Here is a 22,547-nt window from a genome sequence, read left to right on the forward strand (position 1 = left end):
TTTTCGCAGTGTGTTAATGCATCTTGGATCAGAGCAACAGCCCAAAGAGCAGAGTGAGCAGCGAATGAAACATGCGCATATTGAACGCTCTTTTCGCGGCGCTCGGCGAAGTCTGCGGGCGCAGCTAGCCCGCGGACGCGTCGAGGGCGACAGGGCCCCTCGATCACGGGGTGAGCTCACGCTCATGCTTATTTACATATGTATATAATTTACGCGCACAGTTATTTTACTAAACGTGCTAAATGATTTCACTTAGTGCGCCACTGAGACAGCGGCGTCCCTTTGATTCTGTTAAAGGCGGTAAAACGTGAGCGTGTTCGGCGGCCTGCTGCCGGAGCAGTGTGTTACATTACATTACATTACAGGCATTTAGCAGACGCTCTTATCCAGAGCGACTTACACAACTTTTTCACATAGCACTTTACATTGTATCCATTTATACAGCTGGATATATACTGAAGCAATGCAGGTTAAGTACCTTGCTCAAGGGTACAACGGCAGTGTCCTTACCCGGGAATCGAACCTGTGACCTTTCGGTTACAAGTCTAGTTCCTTACCCACTGTGCTACACTCCGTCCATGTTAGCGAGTGTTAGTGAGCCCGTTCTTCCTCTCTGGGCCGTCGCGCGGGTCGGTCGGGGTGTTTTACTCGGCAGAAGAACGCTCTTCGCGTGAAGTGCCACGGAGTCCGTGCCGAGGCCAGGCCCCAGAGCCGAGCTGAGCCGAGGTGCGGAGCCGGGCGCGGGACGCGATCACGAATCGCGCCCGGGTCCCCCTCGGCGGGGAGGCCGCGGACATGGCACGCGTCGCTTTCGGGAAGAAGTACACGAATCCAAGGAGTGCGGTTACGAGCAGCGAGGTGTGGGAAATAAAAGCTCGAAACGGATCCCGCAGAGAGGTGTGAGGGGGAAGAGCGGTGACTGCGCGCGTGCGGTTAGCGTGTGGCGCTAGCGGCGCGCGGCCTAGCCGCCAGTAGAGCAGAGCGCTGTGGTCTCCGCGCGGTTTTCCGCACGGCCTTTCGTAGGGGATCGATATCTTCATCCCGGACTCTCTCGCCTTTGTTCTTTTGTGTGCGGAGTCACCGTGGAGTCGTAACTCGCCCTCTTTGACACAGATGAGTGGCGCTGAGTCATCGAAAGCATTGTGTCCGTCCGCTTCCCAAATGGACGGACGTATTTTGCGTCATTTCTGCCAATCGGAGGAGCCGCGATATTGGTTAATATTGCGTATGCGGTGGCATACCATTACCACCTTGATAAAGATTACCAAAGGTAGGCTGTGTTACATAAGACAGGTAATAAGCAGTATTGTATGCTCAAAATATAAAATGGTAAAATGATTGTTATTTTATAATGATGGAACTACTCACAGAAAGGTTTTTTAACAAGTAATAATTTACCAGATAATGTCAATCTCATTACAGACTGTAGCTGGCTCAATAATTTTATCCTCAGCACAAACTACTGAAAACAGAGGTGCCAGTACTGTTGACACCTATCTTTTTTGGGAAATAAAAAGATTGCTTGTTTAAAAAAGACCTTCCTCTGAGCAATTGTATTGGAGGGAATTTCCTGTATTGTTTTTTGTGCAGTCTTTTTTGGCCACTGTAACTGTTTCTACGTGGCCATAAGAATAAATCAAGTAAGGAATGTGCATTTGTTTTTGTGTGTATGTGAAAGTGTGTGTGTGTGTATTTGAGTGTGTTTGTGCATGTGTATGTGCAAGTGTGTGGGTTTTATGTGTGTGTGCTCACGTGTCTGCGTGTGTGTGTGTGTGTTGCGTGGTGTGGTGTGTGTGGTTGGTATTGAGTGTGTTGTGTGTCGTGCAGTGTGTGTGTTATGTGTGTGGCTATGCGCATTGTGTGTATTGTGTTTGTGTCGGTCGTGGTTGTGCTTGTGTGTATTTTTGTGTGTGTGTGTGGTTGCGCTATGCAGCTTGATTTTTGCTGACTGGTGTCAGTTGCACACACCCTTGCTGAATGGCGGTAATGCGATAAGCTGCATAATGGTCCATTGTCGCTCAAAAATACAGGTCAAATGCGCTACTTAACATCTTTCCCCTCTCGCGTTGTGTGTTGTGTTTCGAGACACTTGAAATCTTTGCGCTGATGACTTCCGCGCGTTCGCCAGAGCGGAGTGGACTGCAATAAAAAACGTGAAAGAGCCATTCGAAACGATAAGCGCGGAACCGAGCCGCGACACAGATTTAATATCGATGGCGGTTTGCGTTTCGCCCCTCATTTCGCCCGGCCTGTAGATAAGATTCCGATCCGCGGCGTACCCAAATTCAGGTAGAAGTTCAGGGTTAGGGTTAGGGTTCCTTTTTCTGCATCGCTCGGCAGCGGTTTCGCTGTGCTGTGCGTTCATATGAAGAAGAAGAAGAAGAAGAAGAAGAAGGAGGAGGAGGAGGAGGAGGAGGAGGAGGAGGAGGGAGGAGGTGGTGTTTGCTGGTCTTTAATTACCCTGCAGAATGAGCGGTGATCTAGGGAACGTGTGCGAGCGAGGCGGGATTGGTTCTAAAGTGTGCGATTGAAATGCAGCGGTTGAGGCAGTCAGTGGGGTGCAGTTAATTATGGTTATGGCGGCGCACAGTGGGTAAATAGAGAGGGAGAGAGTGCCATTCCTCACGGGGCCCGGCCGGCGTGGCGTGGCGGGCGGGCCGACGGGCGGGCGGCTCGGCGCTTAATAACCTCGGCGCTGTCGCCGCGCGTCGCCCGGGCGCATAAACCTCCCTCATTTAAATGTAAATATTTCCCATTTCGCTTCCCGCGCTCCGGGCGCCGTCCGCCACGCCCCGCCTCCGCGGGTCCCCCCCCCCCCCCCCCCCCCCGCGGGGGCCCCCGGTGCGGCGGGGAGGGAGCGCGGGCTCAGCGGCAGGCCCTCGAGCCGAGCGTTTTCACCGCATGGGCACTCGTCCGCGCTCAGCCTGCCTTCCCCACTCCATCGCTCCCCAAGTGCAGCGCCCTCCGTTCCCCAGAGCAGGGCCGGGATTGGGAAAGGCACCTCCGTTCCCCAGAGCAGGGCCGGGATTGGGAAAGGCACCTCCGTTCCCCAGAGCAGGGCCGGGATTGGGAAAGGCACACAGAAGATTTGGTGAATCCGGTTGCGCAGTTTAGCGCCTCTAAAGGAAAGCTTCCTTTAGAGGCTTCCCTCTGGCGATCGGGAACGGTACCAGCGTTTGAGGTTCCTCACCTGAACACAGCGTGCTATGAACACCATCATTAAAACCGAAGAACGTAAATAATGTTAAATTGGAATCGCTCGCCTTCTCTCAGGTATGAACAATATGTTGCCCGCCCCTCCTGTGAACAATCACTGTGAATTGGCATTGAGACCGCCAGCCAGTCATTTCCTGTGAATCACCGATCTCGTATTCCAGGTTTCGAAATGGCCAAACCAAACGCGTCTCCTGCTATGGAAGCGCTCTTGGCGCGGAACCCTGTCGGTGACGGAGCCCTGCTCTGTGTAATCGGGGTGCGGTACCGCACGCGGCTCTGTCTAAATCCCCCCCGTCCCTGGAGGCTCATCACCGTGCTGATGAGCGCTGGGCCGTCCTCCCATTTTTTAAATCACATTTTTTTAAAAAAATAAAAAATCACCTTACGTTCACGACTGGCCGAATGTTTCATTTCTTCTGTTGCAGGGGGAGAGAGAGAGAGAAAGAGAGAGAGAGATTAATGTGCTGAATAATGTTAGCGAAGCTTCCAATGCCAGGCCGTTTGTAGAACGCTGGGGTGTGTTCTTTCTTTTATTTAATTAATAACTTATTTGTTTGTTTATTGAAAGGGATTTCATTTCGTCCTAGCCGTGGATGGCAGCATGCTTGGCTCAACCTAGCTTCCCCCCCCCACGCCCCCTCTATGGTACAGCCTGGCGATACCCAGAGCATCGCAGCCTTGATTACACTTTAGTGACGAGAGAGGGAGAGAGAGGGAGAGAGGGAAATAGAGAGAGGGAGAGAGAGAGAGAGAGGGAAATAGAGAGAGGGAGAGAGAGAGAGCGAGGGAGAGAGAGGGAAAGTGAGAAATGTCCTGAGATGTCCCAGGCTCCTCTGCTGCGTGAGTTCTTTGTCAGCTGCTTTTACTCTCCCCAGGGACTGGAGGGAATGAAGAGAACCGGTCCCTTTCCCCCAGCTGTGTCCATACCTCCGCTTCCCCGAGTGTGACTGGCTCCTCTCCTCCCCTCCCAGCACAAAACTGCCAGTCACTTCAGTTTTACCTGATGTGCCCCTCAAAATGTGGACATGCTAAATAAGACTTCTTATAAAATTTAATTCATCAGTCGTATGTATACAAATACAAATTACAGTTTCGGGAATTCCCCAGTACGATGCATGCTCCATGCAGTTTAGTGCTTGATGAGAAGTAGTAGTAGTGTTGTATGTAGATGTTATTTGGATAACATTTTGCTCCAGTCTGTGTCCTCTTTCTTACCTAGATTAGAAATTTTTGTGTGATTCGGAATATCCATTAATTTTACTGTGAACCATCTCTTGCAGTGTCCTCTGTTTGTTTGCGTGTGAGATCACGTTTAGGAGAAGCAGTAGTGGGGTACTGTTTCTCCTTAAGAAGGCAGTAGTGCCCTCTTCAGGTATCAGACCCTCCAGCCTCCTGGTTTCAGGGCTGGCTCCCTGGCCACTGCTCCATTCTGGCCCTTACGTCATGCGAAAACCAGAGATAGTTCATCACCAGCAGGATCCTCTGCACTCCGCATCCCTTCCTGTCACAGATAAGAAGTTCCCATCGTTTCTCACTGCAAAGACTCCCGGCGAGAGCCGCGCTCCGTGCTAATTAATGAGCAGGCCCCACCACCCTTGGGAGAGTTTCAGTTGTGAATGATAGGGTGTTACAGTTGTGCGCACATACGCACACGCAGCCAAGGTTATTAAAATCGCAACGTTAAGAGTCCTGCTGCCTTCCCGAAAATGAACATTCCTTAGCACCTGTCTCAGCTGAAACTCTGTGTGCTCCAGGATGTGCAGCCATTAAGCTTTCATGCGTAAAGGGCTCTGAAAACAACTTCCTGCTTACAGCTTGTGTTACAGCTGATGTAGTGGCCCGGCAGATGACAGGGCCATGCAGAACTCGCATAAACACACCTCAGGGAAGTGTGAGGGCACGATGGGAGGGACACGTAATAATATCAGGGTCGTATCGTCCGATTGTAGCAAAAAAACGAATTCGTCACATCTGTCCAAATTATGCCAAGATATAAGCAATATGATGACTGAAGATGCACGCGCCAGAGACATGAGCTGTTAGACCCACCACTGATGCTGTAAATTAAATGAAAATGCCATGTTCAGAAAGTGGCTGACACACACACACAAACGCCCATACGCACACACACACACACACACACACACACACACACACACAAACGCACCAACCACACACACACACACACAAACGCCCATACGCACACACACACACACACACACACACACAAACGCCCATACGCACACACACACACACACACACACAAACGCCCAAACGCACACACACACACACACACACACACACCACACACACAAACGCCCATACGCACACACACACACACACACACACACACACAAACGCCCATAACCACACACACAGACCTTACACACACACACGCCCATACGCACACACACACACACACACACACACACACAAACGCCCATACGCACACACACACACACACACACACACACAAATGCCCATACGCACACACGCGCACAACCCGCTCAGTGAGTAAATACATCTGCCAGGGCCACTCTTTATTATTAATATAACCTGAAATGGGTTGAAAGCATTGGAGTGAAAGCCACCTGGCTGTAGTGCAGTCCATGTAACAGGTGCAGTGTTGGATTTGACTCGTGTGAACATCAGGGGAAAGCGTATTATATTGCAGTGAGTTATTTTTCTCGTGTGTAGCTCCCACCCCAGCTGAACCCGTCTCATTGCTCATCAGTGGACCTCAGTACACCGTCTCAGGGCTGTTGCTCTTGTACAAACATGAAGGGCACCTGATTGGCCACAGAAATGAACTGTTGAATCTTGCCTGTTTGACACGCGTATGGTCAGGTGTGCAAGTCGCATGCAGCCCACAAAATGAAAGAAAAGCTGCTCGTTTGGGAGTATGAGAGATGAGGACAGGGATAATGAGCGCTGCCTCTTCTACCCTCTCCCTCTATCTCTTTCTCTCTTATCCCTGTTTCTATCACTCTCTCTCTCTCTCACCCCTGTTTCTATCTCTATCTCTCTCTCACCCTGTTTCTATCACTCTATCTCTCTCACCCCTGTTTCCATCTCTCTCACCCTTGTTTCTATCTCTCTATCTCTCTCGCGTCCTGTTTCTGTCCCTGTCCTTCTCTCTCTCTCTCTCTCTGTATCTCTCTCTCTCCCTCTGTCTCTCCTCTGTCCTCCCCTCTCTGTATGCGGTTACTGCAGGGGTGGTTTTAATGAGAGACTCTCTAATGAGCTGATCACTGTACCGTGCTCCAGGCCCAAACAAGGGAGAAACGGGACCGTTTTTTACTGTTTCATTTATTTATTTATTTATTTTATTTTTTTAAAGCAACAACCCAGGTCCACGACCCTAAGGCCCGAAGTGTGCGTATCTGTGTGTTTATTTCTCTTTTTTTTAAACGGAAGCATGTGATTGGAGTGTCGGGACGAGGGGGCCCTCCCCCCCCCCCCAATCCCGCTGATGTTCGGAGGCCCGGTCCTGACAGTTCAATTACGGCGTGGCGCTCCACCACCGCCGCTGCTCAGTCCGCGCGGCCCTCCTCCCGCCAATAATGGGGCGGCGGTAATGCGCGGGACGCGCCCCGGCGTTTATTTCCCAGACCTCCGCTCGGAGGCCCCGCCCCCTCCCTAATCTAACGCGTCTCCCTCGCCGCCGTCGCCGCGGCTACCGGCCCCTCGTTTACTCCACGTGGCAGGCCGTCCTCTGTAATTGTTACATGTGCCCGCGGCGACCCCAGCGGTCCGGGGGGGAGAGGGGGAGGAGCGCGGGGAGGGGGGAGAAAGGGAGAGACGGAGGGAGAGAAAGACAGGAGGGGGGCGGGGAGGGGAGAGAAAGGGAGATACAGAGGGAGAGAAAGACAGGAGGGCGCTGGGGAGGGGGAGAAGGGAGAGACAGGGGGAGAGAAAGACAGGAGGAGGGGTAGGAGGAGAAAGGAGAGACAGAGGGAGAGAAGAGGAGGAGGGAAGGAGAGAGGGGGAGAAAGGACAGAGATGGGAGAGGGAGAAGAAAAGAAAACAGGAGGGAGGGAGGGGATGGAGGATCAGAGGAGAAGGGAGGGAGGTACTGACACATACGACCGAGCAGGATAGAGGAGGAGGTACTGGACACATACAGACAGAGAAGCGAGAAGAGAGAGGGAGGTACTGACACAACAGACAGGAGAGATGAGAGGAGGTACTGACACATACAGACAGACAGCGAGATAGGGAGGGGGTACTGAACATACAGACAGCGAGCGAGCAATAGGGAGGGCGAGGTACTGACACATACAGACAGCGAGCGAGCAATAGGGAGGGAGGTACTGACACATACAGACAGCGAGCGAGCAATAGGGAGGGAGGTACTGACACATACAGACAGCGAGCGAGCAATAGGGAGGGAGGTACTGACACATACAGACAGCGAGCGAGCAATAGGGAGGGAGGTACTGACACATACAGACAGCGAGCGAGCAATAGGGAGGGAGGTACTGACACATACAGACAGCGAGCGAGCAATAGGAGGGGGTACTGACACATACAGACAGCGAGGAGCAATAGGAGGGAGGTACTGACACATACAGACAGCGAGCGAGCAATAGGAGGGAGGTCTGAACATCAGACAGCGGCGGCAATAGGGAGGGAGGTACTGACACATACAGACAGCGAGCGAGCAAGAGAGAGGGAGGTTCTGACACACAGTCAGTGAGAGATGGAGAGGGTGGTACCGACACACGTACAGACAGACAGCGAGAGAGAGGGGGCCGCTTCGTCACGGAGAGCAGTGCATTCGGTCAGTGATGAGGGGCCGCGGGGAGAGGGCCGGGCTGTGATTGGCCGGGTGGCCGTACTGATAGGGAAGCGTCGGGGTTCGGGGGTCAGCTGGGCTGTGACTCTGGGGCCAGTCCCTGACTGCGTAGCGGCAGGAGCTGGGAGCCGCTGCGTAGCCAATCCTGGGGCGTAATGACAGACGTGTGTGTGGCTGTGTGAGAGCACCTCTCCCGCGATTAAGAGCACGCGCCTTTTCAGAGGGAAAGCAAAAGGCACAGGAGTCGAGGCACCTTTAAATATTAAACTTAGACTAACGTTTGTGTCCTCGTTTATCTCCCTGTGATAACATGCCGAGAGAGAGGGAGAGAGAGAGAGGAGGAGAGAGGGAGAGAGAGAGAGAGAGAGAGAGAGAGAGAGAGAGAGAGCGAGCGAGCGAGCTCTGTGGCTTCTCCCTCACGTAATTTTAACCGTTAATGCAGCGCACATATAGAGCAATATTTTAAATCATCTTTAAAACTGTCAGGGGAGAAAAAATGCTTTCCAGTAACACTGGGCTAGCGAATATATTAGCGTTGCCTTGGAAACGGCAGCGAAGAAATCGTTTGATGTGTTCTCGGAGGGTTTGAACGCGGCTCGGGCTGCTGTGCGCGAAGTTGCTCTCGGCTTGTGTTGCTCTCCGTTTCGGCTAATTGTCTCCGATGCTCCGCAATTAACATACGTGTGACGAGGTTCTTCTGTAATGTGTGCTTATATATTTATTTTATGGTTTTATTGATGCGTCGATAAGATGAGTTCAGCCCCCCCTCCCGATCGAGGTAGAAGCCGGGGGGGGGTCTCAGCGAGGTGTGGGAGAACAGGGTCTGGATGGTGATTAGAAGGGGAGCACAGTCCCCCTGTGCAGTCTCCTTCTCTCTCTCTCTTTCTATCTCTGTCCTCTCTCTCTCTGTCTCTCTCATGCTTTTTCTTTCTCACCCTCTTACTCAGTCTCTCACTTTCTCTGTCTCTCTCTCGCTCTCTCTCTCTTTTTCTGTTGCTCTCTCTCTCCCCCGAGGCGTGCGGGTCAGCAGCAGTGGTAAACTGAGGTCCGCACCGCCGTCCCCAAAGCAAACAGTCCGTGTCGCGACGCAGCCGACTCGCATTCCAAATGTTTGCCGACTGTCTCCCCCCTTCCCCACCCCCAGCCCGCCCCCCCCCCCCCGCCCGCCTCCGCCCCTCACCAAAGCCGTCCCGCTCCTCCTGCGGGGTGCCAGGGCTCTTCCGTACCGCTGTTCGTTTTCGCCGAACGTGTCATCGTCCCTCTCTTACGGCTGCTCGACACCGCGCTGCGGGAACAGACCCAGCGACGGCTCCCCAGCTGAGACGCCAGCGCTGAGCTTCGCGCAGGCCTCCTCCCCGCTGCACAGGCTCCCTCTCAGTCACACTTCTGCTCCTAATCTCTGTGCCATGTCCCCTGGTAGGCGTGTCACGTTCATAATTGTGTGTTTATACTTTGAACCGGGAATCGGCGTGTCTTTTTCTCACCCAGTCCCTCTCATTCGCCGGTCTCCTCAGAATGTAACTCCATTTTGCAAACGGCGGTGTCTCTCCGGACTGCCCTTACGCTGCTGCTTCCCAGACTACAGATATGCTACCCAGCGATGACGTCACTGTCGGTAGCGTATTTTTCGGAGCAGAAGTGTGTAAATGCAGGGCTGTAATAAGCCGGTCGGATGCCCTTGGGGCGGCCCGCCAGGGTGGGTTAAACAGCGCTGTGTGCTCAGTGCTGCGCGGGGGGGCCAGACGCGCGCTGAAGGCTGGGGAGACGTTAAGCCCTCCGCAGACGCGGCCGGAGCTCGCCGCCTGTGACATCACGCCGGAGTGTTCTGGAACAAGCGCGGTGATTGCGGTTTGTGCGCTCGCCCGGGCCGTTTCCGCGACGCCCCTTCGCTTCTGCGGTCCTAATTGCACAGAGCCACCCGAGCACCCGTTTGGACTACGGAAAGCTCGCTACTTAACTCGCAGCAGTCATTAACGGTACAACATTTCCCAGCATCCATTGCGCCCCCTGGATTTCCTTTTTTACTGTAGCCTTTGAAGACCCCCTCCACTCAAAAACATGTTTTTTTTATGGTTAACTCCTGTAGGAAGCATGACTTTCTCTATACGGTTTCTTTTGCACAACTTGTCACCAGAGTGCCTTCCACTGTAGATGAAGAGCTTCACCGTGCTTCCCCGAAATCTGTGTTGGAAACAAGTTCACTACGCGAAGATATGTAAATTACAAGAGAGCGATGTGGTAAACTGAAATCTTAGCACCCAGAAAGCTGACTAATTAGTGACATTGTTGTGACAGTTGGTGTGTTGAGCATGGCAGACTGTGTAGTTTTAGGATAAAATCCCAAGGTAGGAACTTCGTTCCATTTCTTACAGAAGGAGCCTATTCTAAAACAAAAATGGGTTGAATTTGTTTATAAATATTGCATGGATGTACCTGGCAGTATGTGTTTTTAGCACACATTTTACAGACGACTGCTGAAGAAACCTTATGCAGAAGTCGATGGGTTCCTGATTTTGAATCCAGATGCCCTGCCTGCTATACATCCCCAGATCACAGCAGCAAGTGTTGCCAATTTGCATATTCATAGATTCTGGCATTCTCAATGAGGGTGAAAATGTAGAGCCATTTTCAGTAGTTTATTGAACATTTTTGGTGGAAAAACCATATTAAACAAATTATTACTCAATATAGAATATTTTTTTAAGTTTTAAAATACATCTGGAGGGGTAATTTAAAGCATCTTGTAGGTCAACCAAATCTACCTAGATTTTGCAGACTACATTTCCCAGAAGGCCCTTTATCCCTGGGATCCTTCACTTCCCCCACCAGCCCCTTCCTATAACATCTGTTTGGCCGGTGGATAACGCCCGAGTAAATCAAGAGGGAAATAAAATAAAAAAGTCGTCTTTGTAGCCTCGGAAATTACCTCCGCCAAGGACCCCCCGCAGAGCGCTCCTCTGCGTCTTAGCGGGGGGCTAGAGGGAAAAGGAGGTGGAAGAGGAGCGAGAGAGAAAAAAAAAAGCGCAGCCGTCGTTCTCGAACGCTTTTAGAGAACAGCGTCGAATGAGTGATGTGGAAGTTGATAGATGAAATCCCTTCCCAGATTACCCCCGCTGCAAAGCCCCCAGGATTCCGCCGCCCCAATTCTACATTTAATTTACGTCTCTCTCCATACGTGCCGTTCCGGGCCAGTGGCCCAACGCCGCCGAACGCGTCCGCGGGGATTTCAGCCATTAGCCAACAATCTGGACATAGCATGAGGAGGAAGCCGGCGTCGCCCCGCGCGCTGCTCTCACGCGGTATCAGAGCCGCTTTGTTTAAAGGGCCACCGCGGGGCTGAGCTCAGAGAACAAAAGAGCAATTACTGGACCATTTCCATTTCAAACCTCTGCCTCTCGTTTTCACATTAAACATATTTAAATTTAAAATGTAAGAATTCCAAAGAAAAGAAAAAAGTGTCAAGAAAGAAGTTTGCATTTGCAAGATGAACCCCCCGGAAGAGGGTGTAATTGAATGTTCCGAGCACTCGCAGGGCAAATCGGATCAAATGACATCTATTACTGTCTGGTATATCCAACAAAAGCCTTGGGTTTCATTTTAACGTCATTAATAACCCTCAGAACTTTCCAGAAGGGTGGTATCAAAAGGAAGACGGGTGTAGTATTTGCTATAGGGAAAAGGAAGGATTTGATCATCGCTAAGATCGTTAATGGTGTAAATGGCGGGGAAATTTGTTTAACAATGGGAGCAAACAGAGCAAAAGTTGATTTGAGGCTTCTCAGCCATCCTGTCAATTAGCAACTCGGGCCGAACGTTTCTAAACTTTCATATGAAAGCTGAATAACGGCAAGCGAAACGAATGGAATTAGGGTTGCTAATCTGTTTAGCAAACAGGCACAATCTTCTACGTTATTAGAATCCATTTGAAGCATCAACTCATGATGACTTGTCATTTAATTTAGAGACTTTGATTATGAGCGATGTGACAGATTTAGTGGTGAGACAGTTTCTAAGTGACATTCTCTCCTGGCAACATGCTTCATGCTGGCATCCCTGTCACTAATGGTAACCAACCAAAGGAGGGAAAATGAAACGGTGCTGAATGCACTTCCTGTTCTTCATCAGATTATCTGTAACATTACCATAATGTGAAGGAAGATGTTTTTTTAAAAAAAGTCAACATATTGACATAGAACTGTCTTTAGATTAGTCCTGTATGTTTCTACGTGTTGTAATATACAGTATCTAAGGAACCACATTTCTGCTGTGAATCTAGGTGTCTTAGTAGCATAACATAAACCAGAGGTGGAGAACCCATTTTTGTATGGCCAGTGTTTATGCAGGTTTTTGTTTCCTGCAGTTACCGTGGCTCAGTTAGCTAATTAACTTGGATACACCCTATGCCAGTTCACTCGTAGGTTTGATCACTGCAAAATCCTCTATGTAGGGACACAATAACAGTCTACATTTTTTGTTCATGTGCTTATCAGAAAATCTGATAGCTGAAAAATCTGAAATAGCTAAACCGTCAGATCAAGCAAATCACCGGGCTAATTTAATCCTTAAGGTTCAGATGGAAATTCACAGACAATTCAACAGACGTCCTTGGCCCCCCCTTATGTGATCTACGCACATTTAAAGGAATATATACAGTATATTTAAAATTTGAAACGTATGTATTTACGTTTTTTGTTGTAGAATATAAAGATATGTCCTGTGTTCTCTTATGTTGCGGTGGAGATAGTGGTAGTGGTGTATGTGCAGCTCCATATGGGAGTGACATAAGTGGCTATGAGCTGTGAGTGGCTATGAGCGAGACCTTCTGTCCATCAGTGTTTCGAATTGCCATGTGTCCCGGGCCTTCCCCCTCCCTTCCAACCACCCCATAAGCCATCTGTGTCTGATTCACAGTGTACCTGTACACCCCCTCCCCCTCCACCACCCCACCGCCACCCCTACCACCAAAAACAGGAAGTATATATATCTGTTAAGTAAATAAACCACACCTCTCCGTCTCAGACTCTCTTCAAAAACAGCGGTCGTGACATAATATCCAGCATATCCCACAACACAACATCTGCTGGGAAAATGTCTGCCTTTTTTCTTTCTTTTTTAAACTTTTTTTTTCTTCTTCTTTTATACCTTTTTTTTTCCTCTCCCTGGCTGCTATTTCTGGGCAGTAAAAATAGCACGGCAGGCGTGTGCTTTCCTCGTCCTGGCGCTCACAGCTATCTGTGGATCTTCTGATAAAATATAGCCCGAGATGTCTGAGGGGGATGGGGAGAATTTTGGGCACAACTTCAAAGCCGGAGCTGGTTTCACTTAAAAAGCAATGACTGATAAAAAAAAGAGAAATAAAGAGCTGACATATTAAAACATTCTGCTGAGCGCTCGATGCAGTGCAGGCCACGACCGCGAGGGTAAATTACACGATTCCAATATCAAAATTTGGCACGCGGATTAAATGTGTTCTGCCAGCCTATTCTTTTTTTTTTTTTTTTTCTTTTTTTTCCGACTACAGAAATAAAAGCCGGTCTGCTCCACGTTCGGTGCTGCTGCAGACGCCGCATTTTTAGTTGTTTTTTTTTTTTTTTTTCTCGCGCACTTATCCCTGTGAACGGGCGAGGAGCGTTCCCTGCGTGTGGCTGGAAGCTTCTGGAAGAGCATGTGGTGCCCGCCTCATGAAAAGGCCTGCGAAAGCCATCTGTCTCTTCTGCAAGGATGTGCTGCCTAAGCCAGGGGTTCCTGAGCTCCCCGGTTAGCGGGGGTCCCTGTCAGACTTCTCCTTTTGAGGCTAACGTATTTCCATATTGCATAAATTACACATTTTAAGACGTTCACATGAAATGAACTTAAGAATCCTGTATAATGCTAGATGTATTTGTGTGTGTGTGTGTGTGTATCTGTGTACGCGCACATGTGTATGAGAAAGTCTTGTGTTTGTGTGTGTGTACGTGCCTGCCTGCATATGTGTGTGTGTGTGTGCATGTACGTTTGTGTGTGCACGTGTCCGTGCGTGTGTGCGTGTGCGTGTGTGTGTGTGTGTGTGCGTTTGTGTGCATGTGTGTGCGCGCGCGCGTGTGTGTGCGTGTTGAGAGAATAACAGTGTGTAGGCTCAGAGTGGTGTTGATGGTGGCTGTCTCCTTGATTTAAGACTGCCAGGAGCAGCCATTGCACTGGGACACCTCTAATGCTCCCAACACTGTCTGCAAACAGTAACCCTCCGTGGAACAACATGGCCCTCACTAAATCACTCTCTCAACCTTATGAAGAGGGTCATCTGCCATTACTTGAAAAGTAATGGAAAAACCCTTTAGTCAAAAGCTGTAAATTAGGCTGTACTGCACAAAATCAAGCTAATTCAACTGCTGTGTGATCTATTTACAGCGGCCTCCATGGCCTGCGTATGTGTACTTGTATGATATAATGGCCAAAGAAGCCAGAGTAAATAGACTATGCACTGGTTGCGTGTGTGTGTTTGTGTTTGCATACACACACACACACTTGAGAATATACTTGAGACTCTGTTGTTTAATGTTTTTTGAAACCTATGATGAATGGAAAGGATTCATTCAGTGATAAAAAAAAAGATACCTTTTCACAGTGTGCTGAAATCCTTTGTCGTTAACCTGTGTGAGATGAGAAGAAAATTTATAAGGTCATTTTCTCTCAAATTAATATTGTTATTGTCAGAAAAAGAGGGTTGTTGTCTGTGCCCTCTCCTAAATACCTTTTTTTTTTAAATCCTGAAGTTTATAAGGGAGTTTAAAAAGTGATGGATTTTTTATGTGTCAGGCTCCTCCTAAGGGCTATGAGAACATAGTACACTTTGTCCAGAGCTTAGAAACGGTGTTGTACACCAGTAACGCAGACAACTCTGCAGTACTACAGAGTTCACTAGAGTTTGGCAGTTGTTGAGAAGAGTGGTGAAACTAATATGGCCGCAGGTGTAATTATAATGGGATACTACTGTATTTCCTTCTGTTTTCAAAAATGAGCCTTCCGTCTGTAAGGAATGAGCTGAGAGGTTTGTGGAAATTAACTACACACACTCTTGTGCGGTATATGTGTGTGTGTGTGTGTGTGCGGAACAGGCGGTTGGTGGGGAGAATATTGTCCTTTAATTAGATTGGTTACCCAGACTTCATTGCAGCCGTATGAAAGAACGGAGCCAGACATACCACTGTGGAAGATCCAGAGCGTTAGAGTGTAGACTCTCCGGCGTTTCTCACCTCGTACAGAGAGCAGGAGATCTGGCGGCCCACATTGCCAGGTCACCTGGAGGACCTGCCCTCTGCGCACACAGATTAGGACTCAGACAGGCCATGACTGGGAAACACACAGGATTTATGAGGTCACCCGTAATGGAGAGCGTGAGGCAGGCTGGGTGACATCTGCAGCAGAGAGAGGGCAGACACATGGAGGAAGCTGCACTCGAGGACCCGGCAAAGTCATATTTTTCTTCTGTTTAAAGGATTCGTTAGCTCCGCAAATCATTTCTAAACACAAGTGCTGCAGCTCCGTTGTGGACCACTCGAGTTCACTTCCGATTGGTTGCCCGATAAATGGCCCCACCACTGATTGGTTGAAGTGTGTATTGCTGTGTTAGTTCTGCAAAAACACGTGGCCTCCAAATGGCCAATACATGAAAAACTGAAAAAATGGGCTTGGCATCATAGCATTTTTTGTTTCTTCCTTTATTTTGAATATAGCTATTTAAAATGTGATTCTGATTGAAGTGTGTTTAAAGGGAGCAGTAATGCCTGTGGGTATTCATAAGGCCTTTTGGGTGGTGTGCCCAGTTGGACCCAGCAGTGACACTGTTGCCATGACAGCCCTGTGGTCTGGATTGGGATCATGGCCGTCCCTGTGTCCACTGCGGTCACGCTTCGACTGTGACTCATGCCAGTGATGTCGAGCCTATAGGAGCACCGCCCGCCCGCCCGCCTGCACCTCCCAGCGTTTTGCATTTCACTGGTTCTGCAGTACTCCTCCATCTGGAAGAACTTATCTTCAGTGCGTTTCAATGGATCTTAGAGAAGTAGCAGGGTATTGCTTTCCAACAACTGCTTTTTCAACATTTTTACATTTTTTAGATCTTTGCCTTAAATCTAAATGGCATGTTGGATTTGTAGTCCTAAATGTGTGTGTGTGTGTGTGTGTGTGTTTTTCCAGGCGAAAGTTTGTTGGGGACTGTGAGTCAGACAGTCTCAGCCGGCTGAACGTGGCAAACTTAAAAGAGCGGATTTTTATGTGCAGTGGAATTGAAAGGAGATTTGTTCCACTCTAGCTGCGGGAGTGGAGGGTACAGGCCCATGATCTGGAAACACATCTCCACACATCCCTCCCCCTCCCCCTCCTCCTCCTCCTCTTCCTCCTGTTTGTCTGCACGGGCCGGAGCTCAGTGGAACGCTACAGTGGCCAGGGTTTGATGGTTCTGACACCCTATCAATGTGCATATCTGGCGTCTGCGCTTCTGAGCTTGTCCAAGTGCTGAATGACAAGCCCTACTCATGCAGCCTTACATTCCGGTTTTAGAAAATGAAGGGTTTTCTTCTTCCCAGTTTTCTTTTCGTGATGTGAATTTCATTTTTTTTCCCCCCCATTGTATCGATTTGAGGAGGAGTGAATGGTGCGTGTTCGTTATCAGCAATCTCCTTTGCGCTTTCAGTAAAACTGAAATATCGCTTGACTGCAAGGGAAAGTTTTTCCACTGAGAAACGCTTGGTGTATCGCGGAAAGCGATGCACTATTTATAGAGAAGTGAATGTAAAACCGCTCCTTCTCGTGGTCACGTACAGAAGTTGGAGATGAAACGGCGATCCCCATGAGCACGGTTGGGTCTATAATCAGGACACAGAATCCCGTGCGATAATCAGGGCGTGGATTGCGCCACCCAGGCACTGCATGGAAAAGGCCGTCCCTCAAAACCGGGCAGGAGGAGTCTTGTGCGGGAAGCCCCGGAGCGGCCAGCAGTCACAGAGGGAGCCGCAGAGTTCAGTGGCTGAACACTGGGGTAAAGGTGGCCTGTATGGGAGGGTGGTGAGACAGAAGCCTACTCAAACAGGACCGTCTCAAAACACGTCTGGAGTCTTCCGGAAAACACGAGTGACCAGCTAAGCTGTGTGAAAATCATTTGTGGTCGCATGAGGCCAAAATTCAAAGCGTCAAAATTGAAAGTGTGTAGGGCACAACGCACACTGCACTGCCCTGCCCGGGGGGGGGGTGCTTTTCGTCAGCAGAGACTTGGCTTCTTTTTAAAATGGAAGGAAAATTCAGTAAGAGAAACCTGCTTCAGTCTGCTAAAGAAACTGAAGCATGGGAGACTGAACCTTTCAGCTGGACACTGATGCCAAGCAGAAGGCCGAAGCAGCAGTGAAGTGGCTCAGTAACAAAATGGTGAATATTCTACAACGGCCCAGTCAAAGTCCTGATCTCAGTCCCAATGAGAATCTGTGGCACTCTTTGAAAATTACAGTCTGCAAGTGTCATCCAACCAACCTGAACAACCTGGAGCAAATCTGCCACAAAGAATGGGCTCAAACCATAATGCAAAGCTGATAGATACTTACCCCAAAAGCTGTTATTGTAACAAAAGGTGAACCTACTGAATATTAATGTGTGGGGTTCGATTACTTATGCAAGCAGCATATTTCATTTTCTTTAAATGACAAGTTCACAATATAAAATACAGATTGAAAAAAATATGTCTATCATTTGTAATACAGAAAAATTTGATACATTCCAAGGGGTCTGCATTTGTAAAAACTGTATATAACAAGCAAATATATATATGTAGATACTTGACACAAATCACGCAAATAAAGAAATAATCAATGACCCTGAATTATTCAAATCTATGACCATGAGAACCCGAATTGATTATTTGGATCGATATTCAAATGCTTGTCAATTAACAAAACAAATGATGCTTTGCTTTGCTTCTCATTAACATTCCTGAAGGAGGGCTATGAGCTGTGCATAAAATAACTGCTAATTCATTGATATTATTCATTTTCCTGTCTGGAACTGCAAGGGAATGCAGGTCCTTTCTGCAGTGAGTCATTATTTACACAGATCCAGATACTGGTACAGTGCTCCGGGCGTATTTCATCATTGCTGCCATAGAATATTCATATGGAAATGCATATGAATGCGCATTTCTGAATAGGAAATGCATTTATATGGAAATGTCTGTTCTCTTGAGCCCTCTGCCGTATATGTAGATAGTAGGCGCAGTATATCGAGTAAATTGAAGATATGTTTATTAAAGATATATATTTTGGTAATTGAAGAAGAGTGTGACAAATGGTGGTGACAATTCATTAATTAATTAATTTACTTGTTCATGTTCAAGTCATGGCTAAGTCAGAGGAGCAGGAAATAAACAAACAGGCCACACACTATAGCCTCTGTCCTCAGAGATTCTGGTGGCTCACCCTGTTCCAGTGTGTGGTTGTGTCCCACAGTCTGGTACCCAATCCTGCTCCAGTGCTGGCATTGGTCAGACGCCCAGCAGAGCGGCACGTGATTGGCTGTAGTGTCACTCGTGGAGTCAGTGTAATGTCCGTGTCCCATTACACGCCAGCGCCCTCCTCTGGTTAGTCAAGCGCCCAGTCTGCCTGCACGAGGTGCTCATGCCTATATGAGTCTGTCCAAAGCCTGCGTCTGCTGTGCTCTCCTGCTGTGCTCTCCCAAATAGAGACAAGTTTCACCTCTGAGCGTGACCACTCAAAACATGTACTCCATATATGGGTAAAATGGGTCAAATGTTGGAGGGATAACCTTGCAGAGAGACGTGATTTCCATCCAGACTGCTTAGGCATTGCTGCCCCTCACACACATTGTGAGTTGACACAGAAATGCTGCTTAGTTTCACCTCAGCCCCATAATGGGATGCGTAATGAGTTAAAAGCAGCCCAGTAATTAGCCTCACCTTACCTGTCTTTATGGAGAGATACAGTGCTGCATTTGAGGATGATTTCCGGTTGCGTTGAGTTTTTGGATGTAGAGTTCCGCGCGCTCGACTAACACAGTAGCGACAGGTAGGGTTAACAGCGAAGATAATGGTTTTTAAGTTTTTCGTTTTTTTTTTGTTGTAATATTGTGAAGGTGTTGGAAATGCCGCTGGGATGAAGCCCCTCTCTGGCGTGGGGAGCTGCTCTCGAGCGGTTTTTGTGCGGGTGGCTGGTGTGCGAGCCTGTCCCTGGCAGGCCTCTGTTGCGTAACTGTTCCGCAGCATCCCACGGCGAGCCGGAGACCAGCGTTCCCGCGTGGGAGAGCGAGTTTGGGAACGGCGGGGACGCCGCTCGCTCGCTCGCCCGCACGCTCGCTCACCCGGCTCTGTCCTCGGCTGACGCCATCGACCGTCGCCGGCTTTCGACGCGGCTCGGTGTCCGTGACGACGCCCCGGCCTAATCCGGATCGAGCGCTCCGTGCTTGCGATACGGTTCGCGGGAGCCTCGCCGTCGACGAAGCCGCTTCCGGGCGCATCTTCCCGCCGCTCCTCCCCCTCACATGACCCCGGCATAAAGATGAACTCTTTTAAAGAACAACGAGAGTGCGAGCTGTTTGGCTGCCAGAGACTGGGAGACAGCACAGAGGCCACGCTTTCACAGGCAGGATTTCTCTCTAACAGACACCCAGAGTGCTTCTGTGCGAAAATGAAACCCAGGGAAAGTCTTATGGTTGGATACCGTAGGTAACGGTAACAGTTTAGTATTCGCTCAGTAAACAGAGCACCAGTGCTCCATCTGTGCTGTTATACAGCAAAGGGCTGCCACAAAGAACTTTCCAGAAAATACTGGGGACTATTTCATGATTTTGAGCTTTGTGATTTTCACGTGAGTCAAAAGTCAATTAGGGATTCTGTGATCAACTTCAAAGTAGATATCATTACTGCAGGGCTGCCAGTGAAATTTCCGGGCTTGTGACATAATTATATTGTTATTTTATTCCTGGGCCCGGGACAGTAATGTTTGCCACAAGTTCCCAGACATTGCTGTTCCTGACGCAGCTTACTCTGGAGAGAGTGTGTTGAATTGTGTGTGTATGTGTGTTTTTGTGTGTGGTGTGCATGCGTGCATGTGTGTGGTGTTGTGTGTGCGTGGTGTATGTGTGTGTGTGCATGCGTGCGTGCATGGTGTGTGTGTGTGGTGCGTGCGTGCGTGTGTGTGGTGTGTGCGTGGAGACAGTGGAGAGTGTGCTGTAGAGAGAGCCCCAGGGCCTGCATTAACACGCTTCCTCCTGCAGTCTGTAACACAGCTGGCAGAAAGGTGTAAACGCGCTCCTGCAGAGCCGGAGAGGGGAGAGCGGAGGCGAAACGCAGCCGCTCCTCCTCCCCTGCGGAGAGGACAGGGCCGGCCCGGCAGAGCGCAGCGGGTAGCTGGCCCCCGGAGTCAGCGGGCTGAGCGTTTGGGCCGGGCCCGGCAGGAGGCGTCAGCGGGCTGAGCGTTTGGGCCGGGGCGTAGCTTTGATCCTCACCCGGCAGACACCAGCGCGGCATTCCTCCATCAGTCACTATCAAAACACGTCCGCGGTCCCTCTCAGGTGTTCTAATCCTGCTCTGAACCTCCGTCTTTCACGGGCCGCACGTGTTTTTTATTTTAGCGCCGCTGCTACAAACGATACCAGACGGGGGAGTTTTTTTTTTTTCTTCCACGAATCGTCCCGAATTTCCTTTCGGCGCGCCCCGGCTCCTCTCCGGATTAGTCGGGCATACGGATACATTCGCCACGTTCCCTCGTAAACGCCGCCGCTAAGCAGTTTGCAAACAGGGATTAGCCATCCGCAGCCCCGCCAGAGTCTTCGGGTCCCTTCTGTCGGCTGGAGCGCGCCGCGCGAACCGGCGCCGTTGCTCAGAATGGGAGTTCGTGGAAAAGCGGCCTTGCGTAAGCGCCATTCGGGCTCTGGAGATAAGGGGTTTCTGTGACGCGCCGGCCGGGCATCGTTAGCGCCGCGGGCTCCTGTCTGTTTGTTCACAGCGGCGCGCGAGTTATAATCACGGGCGACGGGCGAGAGATTAGCGGCGCCCGCGGAACTCGAGGAAGCGCGTCGGCTCAGCCGTCGGCCCGGCTAGCGCGTTTGTTGCGACGCTAAACCACGTGCGCGTGTGTGTGTGTGTGTGTTTGTGTCGAGCGCCCTTCCTTTATTGGATCCGCGGGCAGTTGGGTACTCTGAACTTAGGCAGAGGGGATGTAAACTAGCGTATGTGGCCTGCTGTACGCGCAGGAATACCGTGTGGGCGTAACTCCACACACTCTGCGCATACGTGAGGGTGTGCTCAGGACTGCAACTCTACACCCTGCCATCCAGAGAGAGAGAGAGAGAGAGAGAGGGAGAAAGAGAGTGAGAGAATGGAAACATTGGAAAGAGAAAGCGAGAGAGAGATAGAAAGAATGCAGCTGGAAGTAGGCTGGTGGAAGAGAGAACTAAAACGAGGGGAAACGACCAAAAAGAAGGAAAAAGAAAATAGTGGAGCAGAGGAAGAGAGAGGGAGGGAGCGAGGGAAAGTGTAAGGGGGAGAAAGAGAGACGGAGAAAGCAGAGGCAGCACAAAGTTGGGACGGGGAGAGTGGGAGGTCTGTGCATGCGTTAGCTCCCTCCTCATTCAGCCCTCCTTCGTCTTTCACTCCCTCCCACACACACGCGCGCACACACGCACACACACACACACACACTCGGGGCGCAGCAGCGAGAGAGCGCACGCCCTCATCCATAATTGATGCTCGCTCTGGGCAGATGCTGCCGGGCCTGGGACTAAAACAGCTGCTTGGTTTATGGAGGAAAAAGAGAGCAAGATGGTGGAGCAGGTATTTTACTCTCTCTCTCCTTCTCTTTTTCTTTCCCTTCTTTATTACTAAGCGTATGGCTCATCATTTTTTTAGCCCCCCCGTCTCTCTTTCTGTCTCTAATATGGGTTAAGAGAGTGGGAGAAAGCCTTGCATTTGTTTCTGAAGTTAGAGAAAGAGGAACCCTTTTCTTATTTTTCTTCTTATTTTCTTTCTTTCATTTCTTCCAGCTGTGTCACTGCCCGTTAGTTTTCTTCTCTCTCTCTTTCTTTCTTTCTTTCTTTCTTTCTATTGCTTTCATTCTCTTACTCTCTCACTCTGTCTCTCTCTCCCTCCTTTCTCGGCTGTTTGTCTTGAGATGCTGGCTACGTGTCAGGGGCAGACATGACCCTCAGCTGCTGAAACTTTGAACTAGGAGCTTAGAGAGAGATGCACGGGAAGAGTGGAGGAGATGAGGTGAGAATGGCAGAGAGAGAGAGAGAGTGAGTGAGAGTGAGAATGGCAGAGAGAGAGAGAGAATGGCAGAGAGAGAGGAGCACTTCCTTCAGAGTCATTGTCTTTACCTTCTTAACATTGTCCAGGGTTCTCTGAGCTGCCGCGTGTCTTTACTGTCTGAAGCAGTGTCACTGCTCCACGGCCTCAGAAGGAGCTGAATTTCCAGTGTAGTTCTGCATTTTGCCCCCGTGTGCTTAAATGTGTGGAGCTGGTCACAGCCAGGGTGATGCAGGGGCACTGAAAGCCATT

At 49.8% G+C, this 22,547-nt stretch overlaps 1 protein-coding gene across 13 annotated transcripts in view; it reads left to right on the forward strand.

Moving 5' to 3' along the window:
- rbfox1 (RNA binding fox-1 homolog 1) overlaps positions 1–22,547 on the forward strand; it is a 398,869-nt gene that overhangs the window by 312,747 nt on the left and 63,575 nt on the right. Inside the window, exon 1 of one of the 13 annotated variants that reach the window (XM_064314528.1) lies at positions 21,352–21,824. The exons of the other annotated variants lie outside the window; for them this stretch is intronic. Coding sequence (XP_064170598.1) covers positions 21,792–21,824 — 33 coding nt within the window. The 5' untranslated portion in view covers positions 21,352–21,791. Of the gene's footprint in view, positions 1–21,351; positions 21,825–22,547 lie in introns of those variants that run through there. 13 annotated transcript variants of the gene reach the window in all.

Source organism: Anguilla rostrata, chromosome 17 (assembly GCF_018555375.3).
Source record: "Anguilla rostrata isolate EN2019 chromosome 17, ASM1855537v3, whole genome shotgun sequence".
In the NCBI taxonomy this organism is placed as follows: domain Eukaryota; kingdom Metazoa; phylum Chordata; class Actinopteri; order Anguilliformes; family Anguillidae; genus Anguilla; species Anguilla rostrata.